At 36.3% G+C, this 22,196-nt stretch overlaps 4 protein-coding genes across 5 annotated transcripts; 3 read left to right on the forward strand and 1 right to left on the reverse strand.

Annotated features, from left to right (window-relative positions):
• The first annotated feature begins 390 nt into the window (after positions 1-390).
• LOC111889230 (uncharacterized) lies at positions 391-1,077 on the forward strand. Its single transcript, XM_023885365.2, has one exon. The coding sequence runs from the start codon at positions 391-393 to the stop codon at positions 1,075-1,077; it is 687 nt and encodes a 228-aa protein (XP_023741133.2).
• A 397-nt stretch (positions 1,078-1,474) lies between these two features.
• Positions 1,475-4,978, forward strand: LOC111889252 (triacylglycerol lipase SDP1). Of its 2 annotated transcripts, none has more exons than XM_023885387.3 (4): positions 1,475-1,942; positions 2,037-3,726; positions 3,799-3,942; positions 4,126-4,978. In XM_023885387.3, exons 2-4 carry the CDS (start codon positions 2,293-2,295, stop codon positions 4,930-4,932), a joined length of 2,385 nt encoding a protein of 794 aa, XP_023741155.1. In that variant the 5' UTR covers positions 1,475-1,942; positions 2,037-2,292; the 3' UTR covers positions 4,933-4,978. The 2 variants fall into 2 exon arrangements, with proteins under 2 accessions (XP_023741155.1, XP_023741156.1); XM_023885388.3 differs by having other exon boundaries at positions 1,475-1,891.
• Positions 4,979-8,164: 3,186 nt separating this feature from the next.
• Positions 8,165-9,853, forward strand: LOC111889243 (protein EARLY RESPONSIVE TO DEHYDRATION 15). Its single transcript, XM_023885379.3, has 3 exons — positions 8,165-8,321; positions 9,027-9,445; positions 9,542-9,853. The coding sequence occupies exons 2-3, from the start codon at positions 9,088-9,090 to the stop codon at positions 9,589-9,591; spliced, it is 408 nt and encodes a 135-aa protein (XP_023741147.1). The 5' UTR covers positions 8,165-8,321; positions 9,027-9,087; the 3' UTR covers positions 9,592-9,853.
• Positions 9,854-15,066: 5,213 nt separating this feature from the next.
• LOC111889236 (GTP-binding protein BRASSINAZOLE INSENSITIVE PALE GREEN 2, chloroplastic) lies at positions 15,067-17,576 on the reverse strand. The gene is made up of 4 exons (XM_023885371.2): positions 17,344-17,576; positions 15,970-17,270; positions 15,630-15,797; positions 15,067-15,552 (listed from the first exon to the last, which is right to left on the reverse strand). The coding sequence occupies exons 1-4, from the start codon at positions 17,462-17,464 to the stop codon at positions 15,235-15,237; spliced, it is 1,908 nt and encodes a 635-aa protein (XP_023741139.1). The 5' UTR covers positions 17,465-17,576; the 3' UTR covers positions 15,067-15,234.
• Between the last annotated feature and the right edge of the window lie 4,620 nt (positions 17,577-22,196).

Consider the following 22,196-nt stretch of genomic DNA (forward strand, 5'->3'; position numbering starts at 1 on the left):
CAACAAACACCACTTTTCCAACAACAATATCAACCTTTTCCGGCTTTCCAACAACAACAAATGCAACAACAATACCAACAATTTCAACAATTCCAACAACTACAACAACTACAACAACAATCGTCACAACAACAACCACCAAGCTCACAACCACCACTTTCGCCGGATTTTGTTCCGGAAACGCAACCTTCACCACCACCTCAACCAAAAAAGAAAAAAGGAAAAAAACCGGCCCGACCCACTACCAACCAAGAAAGGGTCCCATGGACAAAAGAAGAAGAAGAAAAGTTAGCCGAGGCATGGGTGGCGGCTTCCGAAGATCCAATTGTAGGAGATAGCCAGACGTACGGAAGTTTTTGGGAAAAAGTCCGAGCTATTTTTTACGAGTTAATGGAAAGTGAAGCTCGAAATGCCGATCAAATTACGTCGAAATGGCGAGATATTCGATTAAAATGCACCGATTTTGGAGGAATCTACAACAATCTCCTAAACATATGCAAAAGCGGCTCGAACGATTTTGATGTTTTAAAGGCGGCCATGGACCAATATGAAAAAACAACGCCTACACGCAAAGCTTTTTCGTATATGAAGCCGTGGCTAAAATTGAAAGACTCCCCAAAATGGAAAGAGCAAACGGAAGGAAGTTCCCAATCTTCCGGTTCAAAGCGTTCGAGAAACCCCGATGGAGCTTCTCAACAATCGGACGGCCGAACACACATCGACATCAACGACGATCCGATAGATCTTGAAACCGACCAACCTCTTCCTCGGCCCGTTGGAAGAAATAAAGCAAAAAAAGCGGCGTCAACATCTTCGAATTCTAGTGTTATGGATATGTTCGGCGATAAATTTGATCGATATGTGCAGCTTCAGGAAACGAAGGCCGAGGTGATGACTCGGATGGAACAAAAAATGATCGAAGCACAAACATCATTTCAAGAGGCACAAGAGACACTTCAAACAAAAACCGACATGGAAATCTTGAAAATGAAAGCGGACGACCTTGAGGGCGAAGACTTGGAACTTTTTCTAGCAATGAAAGAGTCGGTTCGAGCCCGACGTAGGCGTAGGGGGTAGTTTATTTTATGTATGGTTGGAATTTTTAGTTTTTTAATGGTTTTTTTTTTTTTTTTTTTTTTAAATTAACTAATGTAATTTTTATTTTGATTGTTATTTTTATTTTAGTTTTTAATTTCCATTAATTTAGTTTTTATTTAATGTAATTTGGTAATTTAATTTAATGGAAAAATAGTATTAAAAAATGTTTTTAATGTATTTTTGAATTAAATTTAAATAAAAAAATGAGGTGGAGTGGTGTGTTTAGTGGTAAGTACCCAATGTATGTGGTAGTGAAATGTGGTGATGATGTGGCACCCACCACATATGTGGTATGTGGTGGGTATAACGGATGGCCTAAGTTAAAAGTTAAAACAACGGTGGGTCTCTATCTTAGAACAGGATAAGATTCAAACAGCCGAGCACACAAGTGGCGCCAATAATCCTTCCCTTTTCCCCAAATCCGTCAGAGGAGTCCCGTTCAGAACCCTAATTTCAACTTCAACCGCCACAGCCACAAGTTCAAAACCCATCCCCTTCCTTTACCAACACTTCGTTATCTGATACTACTACAAGTCAAGTCATGTTGATTGTTGATGCATATCTTCATCTTATCCGCAATTAAAATCTCTTCTTTATATCTTCTGCAATCACCTTCCCAATATAGAATTGAATAATATGAATACACACTTGAATCAACAGATGACACGTTATACCTCGTCGTGACCGCTACTCTACTCTTATCTTCATCATCCTATCGTCCTCTTACCAACGTTTATGGCCGCGTACAGTCGATTCCATTCAATTTAATCCGCCATCAGTCTCCTACCAGCTTGTGTGCTTTCACACTTCTCAACTTTTTTTGAATTTGAATTTGAATTTTCGCGTAGGACTTCTGAAAGCTGCTTAGAGAGTCATTTTTCATTCCAGGAGTCCGGAGATCTCATCAAAATTTCATCTCTTTTTTGTGTATATTGCAGGTTTTCTATATTGGATTTTTCGTGGACCATGGTTTCATTTTTCTGACGATCTGGGGAGTAATTTACTTCACCAGTCGCCACGAGATGAGATTCTAGAAAATCGTGGTGGTTCTAGGTCAGCTATCCATGATTAATTGCTGTGCATTCGATATCATTTCTGTCAGTTGCGACAGACTTCGATTTAGAAAAGATTCAAATCTGGATTATTTGGGCTGTTAATAGAACACGTATCGCTATAAAGTATTGTGCTCAGAGGATGGATCATATAAGTAATGAGGCCAATGTTGATGCGTTCTCAATCGGACCTTCAACAACCCTTGGCCGGACTATTGCTTTCAAAGTTCTATTCTTCAAGTCAATCTCACACTTGAGGCATCATCTCTCTCATCTGCTGCTTCATTACTTTCGTTGCATCAGGGCATATGTTTCTTCCACCGTTATCCCTGTGATCTCATGGTTCCATCCACGCAACCCGCAAGGGATACTACTGATGGTAACACTAATGGCATTCTTACTTAAACGGTGCACTAATGTCAAAACAAGGGCTGAGATTGCATACAGGAGGAAATTCTGGAGGAACATGATGAGGGCTGCAGTAACATATGAAGAATGGGCTCATGCTGCTAAGATGCTGGATAAAGAAACTCCTAGAACAAACGAATGCAATCTTTATGATGAAGAACTTGTGAGGAACAAACTTCAAGAACTCAAGCACCGCCGTGAAGAGGGTTGTCTTAGAGATATTGTATTTTATATGCGAGCTGACCTTGTCAGAAACCTTGGTAACATGTGCAATCCAGAGCTTCACAAGTGTAGACATCAAGTTCCAAAGCTTATAAAAGAATACATCGATGAAGTCTCGACACAATTGAGAATGGTTTGTGATTCTGATTGTGAGGAGATTCTTTTGGAGGAGAAACTTGCTTTCATGCATGAAACACGTCATGCTTTTGGAAGAACAGCTTTGCTTCTGAGTGGAGGTGCTTCTCTCGGAGCTTTTCATGTTGGTGTAGTGAAAACATTAGTAGAACACAAGCTTTTACCCAGAATAATTGCAGGGTCTAGTGTTGGATCCCTTATATGTGCTGTTGTCGCCACCAGATCCTGGCCAGAGCTTCAGAGTTTCTTTGAAGATTCACTGCATTCGTTGCAGTTTTTGGACCAAATGGGTGGAATTTTTAATATTTTTAAAAGGGTTATGACAATGGGAGCAGTTCATGACATTAGACGATTACAAGTTCTATTAAGAAACTTGACAAATAATCTTACATTTCAAGAAGCTTATGACATGACAGGTCGTGTTCTTGGAATAACAGTATGTTCTCCAAGAAAACATGAACCTCCAAGATGTCTTAACTACCTGACTTCACCTCATGTAGTTATATGGAGTGCAGTTACTGCGTCTTGTGCTTTTCCTGGTCTCTTTGAAGCTCAAGAACTCATGGCAAAAGATAGAAGTGGAGAAATTGTTCCTTATCACCCCCCATTTCATTGGGGCCCTGAAGAAGCTAATGCCAGTACTACTCGCAGATGGAGAGATGGTAGCTTGGAGATGGATTTACCCATGATCCAGTTAAAAGAACTCTTCAATGTAAATCATTTCATTGTTAGTCAAGCGAATCCTCATATTTCTCCCCTGTTGAGACTGAAAGAATGTGTGCGAGCTTATGGAGGCAACTTTGCTGCAAAGGTATGTCCATGTCATCAATCTGTCACTTCAAATACAGTTTACAGTTCTAACAGTTTAATCAACCCCCTGTAGCTTGCTCATCTAGTCGAAATGGAGGTGAAATACAGATGCAACCAAGTCTTGGAACTTGGTTTTCCCTTAGGAGGACTTGCAAAGCTATTTGCTCAAGAATGGGAGGGTGACGTCACCATTGTTATGCCTGCCACCTTAGCTCAGGTACATATTTGATATCTATAATAAGTTTACATTTTGATACCTTAGACTTATGGGCTTTTTCCGTTTGATACCTTACATTGTTTCTCTTTTACTTGAACCGGACAAAATACCACTTTACCTATTTGTCCTTAACCCATTAAGTCAAAAAAGAAAAGAAATAACCGACTTAATTGTGTCATCCAGTACTCAAAGATCATACAAAACCTTTCTCACTTGGAGCTTCAGAAAGCTGCAAACCAAGGAAGAAGATGCACATGGGAGAAGCTTTCAGCCATTAAAGCCAATTGTGGTATCGAGCTTGTTCTTGATGAATGTGTTGCCATTCTAAACCACATGCGTAGACTTAAAAGAAGTGCAGAAAGAGCAGCTTCAGCTTCTCATCCCCGGTTTAATGCATCAAAAAGAATCCCTTCATGGAGTTGCATGGCACGTGAGAACTCAACAGGATCACTAGAAGACCTTGCAGACATTGTTTCCCCTCTCCCCCATGGCGGCAGGAACTGGCGGCACCATGACGGAAGTGACAGCGAATCAGAGACTGCAGAGTTGAATACTTGGACAAGATCCGGTGGACCCTTGATGAGGACAGCTTCAGCTGATCAGTTTGTTGATTTTGTCCAGAACTTGGATTTTGATTCCAGAGTGAAGAACTTGAGGGTGATTCCGCCGGAATTGGAATCGGATCAGAGGGATATGAATAGCAGAGTTCATAGAAGCATCATGGTGGCTGAAGGTGATCTTTTGCAGCCGGAGATGATGTGTAATGGGATTGTGTTTAATGTTGTGAAGAAAGGGGAGTTGACACCATCGAATAGGAGTCATCAGGATTCTGAAAATAACAACTTGCTTTCTGACTCGGTTGCTGAGTGTGTGCAAATGCAACCTGATTCTCCAGAGAAGGAGATGATGGACGATAGCTCTGCTTCTGAATGTGGTGATACTGAATCTGATATCTGTAATGATGCTATTAAAGACTGTCAACACGTGTAGTTTTTTATTAAATTTAGTGGGGATATGCTATTGCTAATTTGGTTAATTTCTACATCACTTTTAACTCTTTCCATCTGCCTTAATTTTTTTAAGTAGAAATGAATCTGACATTGATTTGTCATAAGAGTGACCACCTGATTTGTCTGGTTTTGCAATTTGATTTGACACCCTGATCTAGATGGCCTCATTTAGTTCATACAACTTAATTCTCTTTAATTTATAACATATAAGAGCACAAAATGTACAATCAATATGAGGATTTGCATCCATATTGAACCTTAATTTGCACTCAAACTCGCACAATGGAACACCGTTTCAACATTCGAATTGGGTTAGTTAATATGGACCATAATTTGCACTTGAACTTGCACAATGGAACCCCTTTTCAACATTCAAATTGGGTAATTAATGTGAGGATTTTGCTTCTACTCTCAAAGACAGAAGCATAAAGGGTGGTTAATCGTGCGAAAGAAGTGGATAATTCACAATATTGTCGTCCCAATTTCATAAAAACAAGGGTGATGTCTAAAGTTGTGGCAACTATATAAGTATCATTGCATTAAGTTATACCATAAAACTATGAGAGCGTACTTTAGAGGTCAAGGATGGGGGCAATCCATTTTTCTCTCTTAGATGCCTAATAGAAAAAGATACATGGTTAACCATACGGTGTTTATTGAGCATCAGAATACATATTATAGTGCACACCATAATTCGATTTGGAGGACCTTGGAATCTATAGAAGTCAGGGGAGATTTGTCATGGCTATTTGTGGTATGTACAGTTTGTGTTGACATGTGTCCGGACTTTAGCTCAGGTGAAGCATAGTTGTTCTCGGTAGAGAGACTGGGTTATATCAGGGTTTGACTTTAAACCCATGTATCTTTGCATTGATCTCGGACGAAATGTCTTGCCAGATACAAGATGGGGTGCATTGGCGTATGTTTTTTTGCCGGTCTAGGACAATATGCTAGTCGGATTTTTTGAAAACTCGTGAGTTGATTAGACCACCAATGCCGATGGGGATGCAAGACTGCCTTGGTGGACGCTTACATATCGGACCTAGTGTATATTTGTCTATAAATTTTGATTTTTTTTGTTTGATTATGCAAGTATATTTCTCTATAAATATATTGTTTTTTTATTGGTCGATAAGGGAATATTCATGGATACTCACATTATACGATAGTGTTGAAACCTATGAATGAATAGATTGACAAAAGAATTTAAGGATTCTAAGTGGCTCTACAAATTCCTAGGAATGATAGATTATTAGGTTAATAAGATAATTTACCTAATCCCCACTAACATATTCAAGCTCGTGGTTAAGAAGGTTGTTAGTGTATCTCAGTAGCCTGCTCCTTAGGAGATAATAAGAGGTTTTGTACATGCTTATGTTTTTGGTTAGTAATAATAAAGGGATAATGACTTAAAATGGTAATATATTTTTCGATTTGTACACATTTGGTCATTGAGATTTTTTTTCGTCCACATTACCCTTCAACTTGTTAAATTATGCGCATTCAGTCCTTATTACCGGTTGCTTCAGGTTAGTCGGTAAAAATAACTTACTAGGGTAATATATTTCTCACTTTGCACACATTTAGTTCTTAATATTTTTGTACACATTTAGTCATTCATATTTTTTTGTTGCAAAATAAGTCATTTCTGTTTTTGTACTCATTCGGTACTTATGAGTGATTTCTTTAGGTATTTCTCACGACATCCTATATGAGACAATCATTAATGAGGTGTTTTAAGACTTTTGATGTTTATGTCCATTACGATCTCGACTACTTGGTTTTGTTTAAATTACTCTCGTTAAAAAGTAATATATTTTTACTTACGATCTTTATATCCATACGTTTTTTATGAATGCATGTATGGATGTTCTTTTATAAAATCATAAGTAAAAAATATATTACATTTTAACAGGAGTAATCTTGATGCAAATTGTAGTAGACTCATAAAAATTAACATATGGATATAAAGATCGTTAAAATCTGATATCGTATGAAGAAGTTACGATGTTCATAACACAAGACTTATGCAACCAATCAGTCGATATCGCGATGGACATAAGCATCAACAGCTCCAAACACCTCATCACTGATTGTCCCGCGTAGGATGTCATGAGAAAAAGTTTAAAAAATCATTCATAAGTACTGAATTTGTACAAAAATAAAAATGATTTATTTTAAAACAAAAAATATTAAGGACTAAATGTGTAGAAATATATTAAAGACTAAATGTTTACAAATATATTAAAGACTAAATGTGTACAAAAATATTAAGGACTAAATGTGTACTCATCACTGATTGTCTCGCGTAACATGTCATGAGAAAAACTTATAGAAATCATTCATAAGTATTGAATGGGTACAAAAATAAAAATGACTTTTTATGAAATAAAAAATATTAAGGACTAAATGTGTACAAAAATATTATGAACTAAATGTGTACAAATAAGAAATATATTATTGTATTAAGTCATTTTTTCCAACTAACCTGGACTAACTAGTCATAATGATTAAATGTGTACAATATAATAAGTTGAAGAGGTGAATATGGATTAAAAAAAAAAAAAAAAAAAAAAAACTCATTGACCAAATATGTAAAAATCGAAAAATATATTATCTTTTTAAGTTATTATCTCAATAATAGATTATAGTGCCAAGATAGTCGGTAGGATGTTTTGTAAATAATGAAAACAATTTATTGGGGGCTCTTATAAGAATAAGACATAAACATTTTGTTTTTGAAATTTATTTGTGGAATATTTAGTGAAAAAATTCAAATGATAGTTAACAAATAACAACTGTTTGTTTGTCATTTATTTTAAAAATAGTATTATATGGTTTTACTAATTTTTAATCAAAGAGTAGAGTAGTCATTTATAAAAAAATTAAAAATAATACATAAAGTGATAAGTTTCCAAAATATCCATCATTTTCAACAATAATCAGTCGGAACCATGTGCAGAACGCGGATTATGAGAGAGGCCACATCGAGCGCCTAACTGTGGACCCCACAAGCCAACTCACATCTCATCATTTAACAAATCTTAACCGTCAGATCAAACCAAGTCACGTCATCCCATCCGTCCCTTTCCTCATTATCATCAATCGAGTGGGTACCGCGCACCATGCCATCACTTCCATGAATTTAATTTAGATTTTAGAGACTCGACACACGGTAAATTATGAGACGCGTTTGCCTGTTTGATTGTTGAACCTTGACTATTGGTTAGGTTCGAACCTTAGGCTCGGATGTACCCGAACCTCCGGATGCATTTGCTATAAATACCACCACGCTTCGATCAGACTGCTACGAAATTCTCTGGATCGTAGAGTTTTACTTTCAGATATTTTTGCTCCAAATCTTAAAAGGTATAATCGCTGTTACTTTGACTCGCTCGAATTTGAATCTTTCATCATATATTTGAGTCTATTCAAATTAAAACTAATTTCGAAATTGTTCCAAGGTTCCATAGTATGTGTTTATGTTTGGAACTGATTGAGTTGGAGAATCAACGGACTTTGATCTTCGATCATCATCGTGGCCTTAATTCTATATGCTCGACTTTTAAGTAGAATCATGGATTATGACCTAAAATTTTGATCAGAGAATGTGAGATCTACTTTGACTTCACAGTTTTTGCCACGAAAATGATTTTAAAGTTGATTTAGACTATTTGGTTGACGGTTGACCAATTGACTTGGAAAATTATCGGATTTTGATCTTCGTTCATAAAGTTTATTCAAATGTTTTCTGTTTCGTTCATAAAGTTTATTCAAATGTCTTCTGTTTCATATCAAGCATGACATATCTTTGTAATGATCGATTGATCAATTCCTGAGATTATTTATTTACTTTTTTTTTGTCTCGAAACCCATCATTAAATGATTTGGACTATTTGGTTGACTGATTGACATGGAAAATCGTCGGATTTTGGTCTTCGATTGTTGAAATTTGTACTTGTAATGATGTTACGTTAAGTGATTTGTTACAACTTTACTGTGTATGAAATCTAATTTCGTTTCGGTTGACTGATTGACCCGGTTTATTCAACTTATGCGTTTTTCATTTACCAGGTAACTTCCTATATATTCGTGAAATCGTTGTGGGTGAAAAAAACTTCATTGGAAAGTAGAAATGGCATTGGTTTCACAACGACGATCTACACTTAACCCAGATGCGCCATTGTTCGTCCCTGCTGCTGTTCGTCAGGTGGAGGATTTCTCCCCAGAGTGGTGGCAACTGGTGACGACTTCAACTTGGTTTCATGACTACTGGCTCAGCCAACAGCAGGGTGAAGATGGTTTCTTTGGAAACACATACACACCAGATGCTTACGATAGCAGTGACATTGCTGATATGCTTCCTGATTCCATTGACACCGATGAAGACATATTATCCATGGAAGCACAGTACGAACAGTTCCTCCTTTCTTCTGAAATGGAAACAGCAAACGCATTTTCCCCAAATGCTTACAAGCAAATGCCCATGAATAGTAAGTATGGATGCACACACTTAGACAATTATCATGCAGATAATGTCACTACTTTTGGTTCTAACTGAGTAACTTCTAACCTGTGTTTATAATTAGGTTTGGAAGCAGAAGCCAAGTATCCAAGAAAAGGCAGTGAAGTCGCTTAGGCCAACAATCACAGTGAATGTAATTAGTTTTCCAGGTTTCTCTGGCCTTGCTTAATTAATTAGCTTTTTCAGTTCTGCATGTATACATATATAATTCACAAAAACTGTAGTAGGTAGTTGTTGTCTTGTATGTTTATTGTAAGTTTCTGTATAGAGCAAGGTTTTAATTCTCTTTGTATCTCTACCACCTAGCCTTGTTCATACTCATATATGCTGTTTCAACCAGCCAGGGAAACTAAATGGAGAAGAAGTAATTCAAGAATCTGTTTTCTCCCTTTTTTTTTTGTCATGTAAGTGGTTTGGTTTCAGTTGGTTTAATTTCTATGCATACAAAGATTCCTAAGTCATAAGTTTTTCTTCAAATTACTAAAATTATAAAAATTAACTAAAGTGGAAATTTGTCAACACTTGTCCAAGGTGTATTCGAGATTCATAAAACCTCCTAAATCGGTTTATTTGAAAATGTTAACCTACAATTCTAACTATATGATTAATGGATAAAAAAAATTGGGAGGATTTGATATATGTCTTTCTTAAACATTAAAATATTATATTTATCTAACTTAATTTTTTAATATCATATTTATCCTTTATAAACCTTCAAAATATCATACTATTTGTCTAAATCTTTTTTTTACAATGTTTTTGATAGTTTATAATCATTTTTATATCTTAGATCTATTATAATAATTAAAAAATTATCATATTTCTATAATAATGGAACGTCTACGAATATTGTTTTTTTGACAAACAAAATGCTTATCTTCAGCCTTCTCCACTTAATGTATGTATTGTTTTGTTTTTGTTGTTGAATACTTCATTTTGTACATAGAGAATATTTTAGATATTAACATTGATATTTTGATGCTTAAGAGGAGTATATATGATATTTTGATATTTAAGGACATATATGATATTTTGATGTTTAAGAAGAATATATATGATATTTTAAAATTTTATGAATGTTACAGATAAAGACATTATAGCAATAACTATTTATAATTTTGAAAATATATCAAATAAATGTGAAAATTTTATTCTTGAATGGTGAATTAGATGAATAAATTTAAATATGAAAAGGCTCCAAAACAATGAAATTAGAAGTTTGATAATACATTTTCATAAAATGAATTTAGAATAAATAAGTGTGATAAATGTGTTTATGCCAAGTTGTACAAGAATGTCTATGTTATCATATGCTTATATATGAACAACATGTTTATTATGAGAATTTCGTTAGATACCATCAACCAAACCAAGAAAATGTTACAAGCCTCTTTTAATATTAATAGTATCAGAGTTATATATGCTTATATATGAACGATATGCTTATTATGGGAATTTTGTTAGATCTCATCAACCAAACCAAGAAAATGTTACAGTCGTCTTTTGATATGGATATCAAAGTAGTCGATGTAAATTTTAGTAGAACCTCTAAGGTTATACTCTTACATAATCCCATCATATATGAAAGGTCCTTAGAAAGTTTGGACAAGACAAACTTGTTGCTACCCCCATTTGATCATTCTTGTCATCTTAAGAAAAAATTAGGTGATAGTGTAGCTCAGCTAGAGTATACTCAAGTTATTGGAAGTTTGATGCATATAAAGAATTGCATAATACCATATTTGGCATATAGTGTGAGTAAATTGAGTCGGTACTCTCACAATCTCGGGAAAGATCATTGGTATGCTTTAGTTAGGGTTCTTAAACACTTGAAACATACAATGAACTATGGGTTGCATTGCCATTACACAAAATATCCTCGTGTGATAGAAGGAGTTTGTTATACAAACTGGATTTCAAACACTTCTGAAAGTAAGTCCATTAGTGGCTATTTATTCATACTTAATGGAGTTATTGTTTCTTGGAAATCATTTACGCAAGTTATGAATACCCATTTTACTATGGAAGCAAAATTTGTAGCTATAAACAAAGTTGTTGAAGAAATCTAGTAGCTTAAAAGCTTTTTATAAGGTATTCCTATATGGCCTAAGCTTGTCACTCCCATTTGGATTCATAGTGATTGTGTGACTACTATAACAAGAGCACAAATCACAATAACAAGTCTAAAGATATCAAGGGTAAACATAAAACAACAAGAGACTTACTAAAAATGGAATTATTTATATAGAGTCGGAAGAAAATATAGTTTATCTTTTGACAAAATCCCTCTATAAAGAGAAAGTTATCTTCACAACATAGAAAAATAAGCTTAAAGTCAACACAACAATCACCATGCGGTGGAAACCAAGCAATAACGTCGATCCATGGTCTAGGTTCACTAGGCAAATTAGTTTTTGAAGAATCGAAGCAACACAAACACACATGTATTAGGCAAATTAGTTTTTGAAGAATCGAAGCAACACAAACACATATGTATGCTTACTCATAGCCTCATAGGATATTTAATAGTGTGTTTTATGTTGATGATTAAGGGATAAATGTTTATTCTTAATAATGTAAATAGTTTTTGTAGTGGAATACTACTAAATATTCTTTATTGACATTATCTGTGTGTGCGGTCACATTTTTAGAGTTGATATAGCTAAGTTCTCTAACACAATGGTAATAATGGACCTATATTTAGATATGATATGTGGTAGTTTATACATCTTTTCAAATACATGTCATATTTCGCCTAACTGGTTTAAATATCAAAATTCTCTTAATTTTTTTCTTGTTTCACTTTCGGGTATTATTTTGTTTGAATAGAACATATCGGTTATTGTGGTAACTTTGTCCCATATCGGAAGGAAATAGAACTTTTAGTGGCTTATAAGCTCGTGAATAAACTATATAAAAATTGATTAAGTAAGAGACAAAAGCATTTAAGTTGAGACGGTGGTGTTAGGTTAGCCAATGAGGCATGGATTAGGCTTGGGTTAATACACATTTAATGGACAATGATAGAACCTTGAGCCTTAGGCTCTTCTTAAATCTCAAATTAATTTTGTTAATTAATTGAACATATGTTAATTAGGCTAGTGGATGTGGTGTCACAGTTGTCACGGTCCATGTAGGTGTCACGTTACACTTGCCACCCTTTAGCAAAAAATTGTCATTTGCTAGGTACAGGTTGTCACACTTGTCGTGTTGCATTTTTTTAATATACAAAATAAATATTTCAAACATAACATTATAAAAAAAATAAAAATAAAAAAAATAAAAAAAACTAACAATTCAGTAAACTTAAAATAAAAACATAGAAATTCAAAAATACAACAAACACACCCAAAAAAATAGAATTTAAATAAAAAACATAGAAACTAAAACCAAACCTAGATAGACCTAAAGGACATCTTCATCGGAAAATTGACATTCCAAATCATCGACTAGTTCCGCGTTAAGATTGATGTGGTCGACGTTTCAAATATGTTTTGTCAAGTCCCTACGAAGAACATGATGCGTCTCAATATCATGAACTATTTCCCTCATCGACATGTACTTCACGCTTCCAACTTCAAAAGTTTGTGTCAGTGGAACAATCTTATTTTCGTTATACCCACATATTGCATTTCCTTTTCTTTGAGATTCATCATTCTCTTCGAGATTCATATTATGCAATATGATATAAGTATACATCATCTCACTCATTTTCTTCTCATCCATATAAGGCACAGGATATTTAAGAATATGCCAACGTTTTTTCATAGCTCCAAATGCTCGTTCAACATCCTTTCTCGATTTCTCTTGAACTCTCTTAAACTTCAATCTTTTGTGATCATTTGGACAAGACATGACTTCACAAAACAAGCACGCTCCGGATAGATCTCACCCAAAAGATAATACACGTTCATGTACGACGTTCCAGCTTGAAAGGATGAGTCGGGTGCAGTCCCGTTATACATGTCATCAAGTAACGGTGACATGTTAAGAACATTAATGTCATTGAGGGAGTCAGATGAGCCAAAAAATGCATGTCATATCCACATATCATGTTAGGCCACTGCTTTAAGTATAACGGTTAGATAACCATGATCGCCTCAGGTGTATTGCCCTTTATGGGCATTCGGACAATAACCCCATGCCCGGTGGAGGCAATCTAGGTTTCCCAACATTCCAAGAAAGTCGTGCACATTTGAGTGATGAGCATACAATTGTTGGATGTCACTACAAGTAGGTTTGCATAGATATCGTGGACCATATAATCTCATGACATACTTGCAAAAATTGTGAAGGCTAGTTCGCGTAGTACGTTCGGACATCCTAAGGTTCTCCTCTAGTGCATCGGGGCAAGTGGCATACGTTAATTGATGAAGTGCAACGGTGCATTTTTGTATAGGAGTAAAACCAATTGTACCTCTAGCATCTCGACGTTGTTGAAAAAATGGATACGTTGTCGTGACGTCGTTGACAATACGCAAAAACGGAGATTGATGCACACGGAACCATCGATGAAAATAATATCCTTTAAACATGGCGTCATCCACAAAGTAATCTTGCATGAGTCGCTCATTAGCCATCTCTTGAAATCTTTGTATGTATCTTCTCTTCCTCCGGCATGCATTCTCTATATTTTCTTGTTGTAGTTGATCGATCGTCTGTTCCAACTCCGCCTCCTAAATGACCTCTATGGTCGTTTCGAGCAAGGCATCAAACATGCCCGATGAAGATGACGAAGACGGCGTTTTGCGAAAATGTATATGAGTTGTAAATTGATTTTGATGAGTTAAAATGGTTAAGGGTTGTAGTATTATAGGAGGTTTTTAAAAAAATTAAATGGAAGTAGCCGTTGCCAACCACCCCATTGGTCCACTCAACATAGTCAAACTCATCATTTACTCACCGAGATACCGAGCCGAGCTCGGCAAGCCGAGGGGCCGGCCCGGTGTGCGCCAAACTCACCAAGCCCATACTGTCCAGCCTTGGGATTTTAACTGATTGGCAGTTAATTTTGGTTTTGAAAGTTATCGTTAGTTTGACCATTTATAACTGTTATATTGAAAGCCTATGTAAACCCGATCAATTAATAGATTTGGGGGTTGTAATTTGACAACTAGTAACTATCATATTGAAGCCTATATAAAGTCGACCAATTGATAGATTTGAAGATTTGAATGTTGTTCATGAGACACTGCATTTTCTTTTCTTTCGTTTTTGCAATCATGAGAGCATAGACCATTGACAAATTTAAGATTCACTTGAATTCAGTTGTTATACTTATATCCTCTGGAAAGATTTCCCAGACAATTTCTATATTAAGACACTACTACGGCAGGACTAAATCTATATATTTTCTTGTTTGTAGCTCTCAAGACTCAAATACGTTTACTGATATATACATTCAATTCTGTAAATATATTTTGTTGTTTGTTTCTGTTTTTTTTTTTTTTTTCATTAATTGTGCACATTCCATCTAACAAGAATATCATCAATCGAGTCTACGAGAACAAATCAGATGTACAACAACTATGAATGATCCAAAAAAGAAACAACAACAACAACAACATCAAAGCTATTCAGCACTAAAGATATCGAACAATCAATTTCATTAGTAACATATGCTAAATCTGCTCCTATATGGATAGAGACAACTCACATACTTGTCCAGAAAATTGCAAGGCAACAATGAACACTATCAATGTTAACCTAAAGAACAAGCATTTACATAAGCATTAAGCACAAAACAAAGATGAAAGATCACAGTAGCACATCTTCATTTTGAGGTTCGACTTTATTTTGGTTGGCAACAGCCTCCGATATAGCCTTTGGCAGCAAAAAACCAGGCCTTTCAAGAAACCGTGCACGATCAAGTACCAAAGGATCACGAGTCGTTATCTCAATCCCATCAAAAGTCCACAAACTCAAACTTGCTTCCCCTTTCAACCCCAATGACAACCAACCAATCCCTGCAGCTGCTAAATCAACACTGTTCACATCCCAACTTGTCCCCGACACCTTCACTTCCCTCGCTTCCCACTTCCCTAATTCACACACACGATCTGCACCTATAGGCGGCTGCAAATAACAAAAATCAGGAACCTAAAATGTATTTTACTCAAAAATCTAAATATGCAATCCTATTCATGTTTTACCTGCAATCTAACACCAGCATGCTTGTTCCAAGTCTCGTCGGCATTTTCAATCTTACCAAGATGTAGCGAAACATTTGGCGACGCCCAAACCGTCACATAAATCGTCTGCACCGATGCATGATTTAGGTCTAGTCTCATCAAACCACCAACATGTATTGCCTGACCTTGCTGCAAAAAAAAAAAAAAAAAAAAAAAAAAATCTTTCGTCAGAAACCATCACATTCTATGCACCGGTTGGACCAGATCCAACTAGTGCATAGACAGTCGTCCGATCTGATTCTAGGGTTATATAGAACCAGATCGGACGACGACAAGTGCATAAGACAATATGCGTACTTGCCTTAATTCTATATGTTCGTGGACGTAATTCCTTTCGTATCTCAACCATTTTTTGCTCCTCTCGATTCAATCTCATGGACATCAAATACGGATGCAAGAGACCCGGTGTGTCGTACATTTTCGCTTTTGCTGATAATATCCCTCCGATCCTTAAAATCCCAAGCGTGGTCCCGGGAACTGCGGCTTCGGTAAGTTTTGAAACTTTTACGCCTCCTTTCTTAGCAAGTGCATTGATCAAAGTCGATTTACCCGCATTTTGAGCTCCAATCACCCATACATGTCCCCGAGGTCCAGCCAAATCCTTAACAAAAGTTAATAAATTTCTAACACCTAAATCTTTTCTTGAACTAACCAAATAAACCCCGTTTAACCTCGGTGCACCTTGAGCCTTGGCACGGTGTCGAACCCAACGGTCCAATCTAGTTGGAGAAATTTGAGATGGTAAAAGATCGACCTTTGTTGCTACAAGCACCAGTTTCGGTAACTTTTTACTACTCTTGAAACCTTCTTGACCTTGTAATGAGTCAAACAAAGATTTAGCAGCTCGTTTTGGGAACGAGCCATCGAAATCGACACAGTCCACTACCATGATTACAACTGTGGAATCGGCGTTTCCGGTGGGTTTCATCAATCGGGTGGAAATCAATTTGTCGAAATCGAAATCCGGAATCAGATTCTCCACGTTTTGATTCTTGACCTGTCCGTAGTTCCTTAAGGAATGGCATCTTGCACAAACTGTTACCTCTTCTTTTTCCACCTGAGCTTCACGAGCTATCTTTTTTCTTTCCGATTTTGACACCCGTTTCTTCTTCCCCTTTTCGAGTACTTCCTCTGTGATGTTCCCGTATCCCACTCCCGGAGCTGTAAACCCATCAAGCTCTTTACTCAAATCGTCCTCATCATCTTCGAAATCAGGTTCCCAATCGGAATCCCAATCGAGTTCATCTTCAATTTCCAATTCATCATCTAAATCGTCGTCATTTTCACTCTCTAATTCACCTTCCCCTTCATCACCTTCATCACTGTCGTCTAATTCACGTTCAATGTCATCGAGCACATCTGTAACTTCGGCCTTCTTTTTCTGATAATACCCAGGTAAAGTTGGGTCGTTATCTTGCATAAAAACTCCACAGCCAGGACAAACAATCCCTAAACTATCGTCATCGTCTCTTCCCTCGCTTAAAAGGGGCGGTGGTTTTTTATGTTTTTTTCTCGAATTGGTTGTATGTGTTGTTGATAGATTGCCGTTTACTGATAAGGCAACGTATGAATCTTTGTTCTTGATGCTTTTGCTATGTAGACCTATAAGGGGAATTGAAGAAATGAACAAGGAAGGAATTGGGAATGGAAAAGGGTAAAGAGTAATGGAGTTTACCTGTAGACAAGAGAAAACGAATTGATGGGTTCACTTCAGAACTGAAATGATTGTGTAGCTTCAGGATTAGGGTTGGAGTTCTTGACGAAAGCAGAGGTGAAGAAGATAACATAATTGACATTCTCCTTTTCTTACCCTACAGTGACGACGGGGGGTTTTGCTGAACCCTGTCCTAGTAGTAGAAGAACCAATTGCAACAGAAAATTAACAAGTGATGAAACCAAATATGGAAATATGGAATGAGGGGTTATCGGTTTTAACTTTTTATTAAAAACTAGAACACAAAATAGTTGGTTATACCCAAAGGACAAATTTATGTTCATTAATGCCTAACATTTGAGCAAATTTTATCACTTATGGCTTTTTATCAGGTTAACACCAGGTAACCAGGTAGCCGGTCATCTATTCACTTGATCCTTCTTAACAAAAACTTGGTGGCTGCTCACCACCACCAACGCCAGGCATCATCACCACCACCACCACCACATTCATGCTTGTCTCCGACAACATCCCCTCCCATCTCTCACGGTGTCTTCAACACCCTCTACCACTTCACCATTACAATCACCCAAAAATCACAACTTTATTCTCTTGTGTAACCCTAGCTACATGCCTTCATGACCTCCGATGGTCATCATCTCCAACACCCTATCTGCCTTCACCACCAACCCCCCAGATGAAACCCTAGCATCCTCCATCAGATGAACCCATATCCGCCTCCAACAGACGAAATCCTAGCTGCCTCCATCGGAAGAACTCTGATTCGTGTTCGTGTTTCTTTCTCCCTCACGCAGGTATGTAACAACAATAGATTTCAATCGCACCCTTATCCCTTTCTCTTTCTGATTTGAATCGCACCATACCCTCTTCGATTTAACTAGAAGGGGCTATGGCGATGACTGGAAGTCTTTGTGTCCATGAACAGGGTAGGGAGAAGACAATGGTAGCTGAAATGTCGATTATTGAAGGTTGGTGGAGGTTGGTGAAAAGTGGTTGTAATGGAGGTTAATGGTGTTGTTAAGGTGTTTGTGTGGTGGCTTATGGTATTGGGTTATCGATTTTAGGCATGTGTATATGGTAATGGATAAGCAACGGCCGGAGAAGACGATGAAAAAAAGAAGGGGTTTAGGGTTTGCTTTGATCCAAAGTCTCGTTTCCAAAATATTGTTTGATTTCTGAATTGTGTTTGAATTCTTCTTGTTTTAGTTCTGAATTGTGTTTGAGTTCTAAATTGTCTTTAGTTCTGAAAATCATTTCCTTGTTTGAGTTGTTTTGAAATCTTCTTTGAGTTCTGAATTCTTACTTGAATGTGTGTATGTTTGTGTTTCAGTATGTGTGTTTGAGTGGAGAAGATGATGGTGGTGTGATGATGGGTTTCTGTGATGGAGGGATAAGGGTGGCGTTGGGTGGTGGTGGATGATGGATGGTAGTGGTGGTGATGGTGGATGATGGACAATAGTGGTGGTGGTGGTTTGTGTGTGGTTGATGGTGGTGTTGGTGGCAAAAGGCGATGGTGGTGGAAAAGTGTGGTGATGGAGGTGATAAGTAAATATAAGAGTTTCTATAACAAAGGTGACTGACCCAAGAAGGTAAATTTTGGCTAAGGGGCAAAAGTGAACCAATTTTTCGGTAGTAGAGACATCTGTGGCAAAAAAAACGACTTTGAGCATAACCGTTTTTTTTTTTTTTTTTTTGTAAAATTAGGAGCTTTTATGACAAAAACCCTAACTAGAATAATGAAACATATTTTTATATCATCTAGTCTTTTTAGAATAATTTTGTTAAATCACTTGCTTTTTCTATCTTTTGTCGGACAAAAAAAAAACACACAAAACCAATCGATTTTTACATCCGTTCCCGAGTCAACTTAACAAGAGAAAAGAAAAAAAAATGTGGAAATGAGAAAAAAGTAAAAGAAACTGATATTCTTGAGTTTCATTAAACGAAGGAAGTGTAGGAAAATGGAAGAATCACTTTCACTTCTAACTTTCCTTCCGATTTGGAAGATTTGGAAAAAAAGAATAAAATGATTAATTTTAATTATACTTCTATTTTTTTCTCTCCTTATTTTCTTTTCTCTTTTTTACTTTTCTTTTTTTTTCCTTTTTTTCCTTACTTTTTTTCTTTTTTTTTTGTTCAGTTTAATAAAAAATAAAGAAAAGTCAAACCATGATGACGTGAATATGGTAAATTATCGAAGAATATAAAGCTAGTAGAACTAAAACACAATATAATAAATATTATAATTACCATATTGTTCCTCTTACAAAACAAATCACTAGGAAGTCTGTAAGCAACAACATCAAACCAAGTAACTAAATTTGATTGTGTCATTCACCAAAATATTTGTTGCTTGATTCATGAAGCTCTGGTCCAAATAATATTCATGTTTGATTGAGAAGAGTAGATACAAGAGGGAATAGACACGGGTACCTATGAATCGTCAGATGTTACAAAAGGTGAAGACATAATTAGCTTATAGATAGATACATGATAATTGATATCTAGTTATTTGCTAAAATGATCATGATTCCATAAATGTGATAAATAACCTCGGGTCATCATCTATCACAAATAATCATCAAAAGCACTTGTCTTAAACATGTGGATTCACAATGATAATATTTCTTACAAACCTCATTAAATTAGCACGACTTCACAAATATACTCAAATTCGTGAATTTTTGATTTTTTTTTTTTTTTTTTTACAATAATAATGCATTTTTGCGAAGTTGAATAATCTCAAAATCAACTCAAACAAATATTTTTAAATAATATAAACAAACAAATGTTAAATTTAAAATGGTTAAAGTGTATGGTTTGTAAAGCTTACAGTGTAAGATCCTTTTTTCACAAATGGATATTGAAAATTATAAAGAATAAAGATATATTGTTTTTGTTTTTTAATATATGACCTATGTCTTAGATTCCATGCGCATTAGGCTATAGGTCTTAGATTTCGAGCACATTAGGCCATCGAGTACACTTTTTACCAAGCTTCTGTAAGAATGGTGAATCACCTTGGTTCATGCGTGAACACCACCCCAACGAGCCATAATCATGGTGTGGAGTGAGTTTGCTCCCTCCTTTTCCTCTCTCTCTCTCTCTCTCTCTCTCTCTCTATATATATATATATATATATATATATATATATATATATATATATATGTGTGTGTGTGTGTGTGTGTGTGTAGCTGTAACATTCGAGAATTTGGTTTGTTTCCTCTAACCCCCTTAATGCAAAATTCATCTCATTATAGTCCCTAGCTAGTACATGGGGTGTACTATATGAGTACGCTTAGCTTACTATCCCGTTTCTGGATCGAGCATGAACCCACATACGATGGGCATACGTGGGAGTACGCAAGGCATGGGCAAACCCTAATTTGTAAGGTTTGCACCATATTTAAGCAACTTGTATCACCTTTGGATATTCTATTGATCAACCACCATCACTCTCCACCCTAAAACAAAACCTTAAGTATCATTTTTGAGCTTTTAGCTTGAAAGTGAGTTTTGGTGGTGTTTTTGGTGAATTAGAAGAAGAATAACACTTGGAGGCTGCTTGGGAGTAGCTTGAGCTTGTAGTTCTAGAGTCATTTTCATATTAGCAAGTCATTTGAGGTAAAAAGTTCCCATCTTAATGATTACTTATGCTAGATCCAACTTAAGATGTTATTTATGCATTTTTGGGTCTTTTAAGCTAAAGTTGAGTTTATGGTCTACTCTAGAAGCCATGGGAGTTAGATCTTAACTCAAATGAGGCCCCCTGTCCATATAAATGCAGCATTTATGAGTTATTTTGGTCCATGCAAGTGTTAGGTTGTTTGTTATGGTTCTTTTTGAGTTTTGGGCCTTATTAAGTCATGCAGGGGTGTAAAGTTGCCAACTTTACGTGTTAAGTCACCTTTTAGAATCAGATCTGAGAGTTTGGCATGATAGCTTAACCAAATAAGTGCTTAATGACTTGGGTTGGTTGTCTGTGGAGTACACAGGGCATACCCAGCTTGTACACTGAGCGTACTGTCCCGGGATGGAGTATGCCAAGCGTAAGTCTAAGTACGCCCAATGTACCCAGCTGTTTGACTTTTGGGTTGACTTCAACGGGTTTGGGCCATATTTTGGGATTTTAGGGTTTGGGCCTTGTTGGGCCATTGGACTTCTGAGTTTGGGACATAAAAAGACTATTTACTTTCTTGGGATTAGGTTCATGATGATTTTTGGGCCCAATTTGGCAATTAGGCCTTATTGGGCCTTAGGATGTCATTTAGGAATTTGGGCCTTTTGAGCAAATGGGTTGGGCCTTGGTTATGGGCTAAGTAAGAAAAATGGTAAAATGGTCTTTTACCCTGGATATTGGACAAGTAACTTAGATTCTTGATTATAGGTCGAGGTTCGATTATTAACTGGATATTATTTGATGATTTTAGCGCGGGGATTTTCCGGACCAGCAGAATGAGATTTTATCTGAGAGATTCTGCAGCTGGAGGTGAGTTTCCCAAACCCAGAACGGCGGAACGTTCTGGGGTGGAGGACGTCATGTACAGTATCATAACAATGCAAAGTAGTAAACAAGCAACAACATCATCCATTACATTAATAGTATAATTTCATACAAGTGTGTTTTGTAATAGTAGTAAGACACCAAAAATGAATAATCAAAAATAAAAGATGAGTCTTGAACGTGCTACGTCTTCTCAAAACCTGGTCATTGGTACCTGTCTACCGGTGACCTGAGAATACAAGTTATTTTGAAAGAGTTTATCAGCGTTAAAGTTGGTGAGTTCATAAGCATTTTGGTTTCAATGTTTGTATATGTTTGAAAACTCATAGAAAATCATATATTTTCTACT

The sequence above is a fragment of the Lactuca sativa genome, chromosome 8 (genome assembly GCF_002870075.4).
Source record: "Lactuca sativa cultivar Salinas chromosome 8, Lsat_Salinas_v11, whole genome shotgun sequence".
Classification (NCBI taxonomy): Eukaryota; Viridiplantae; Streptophyta; class Magnoliopsida; order Asterales; family Asteraceae; genus Lactuca; species Lactuca sativa.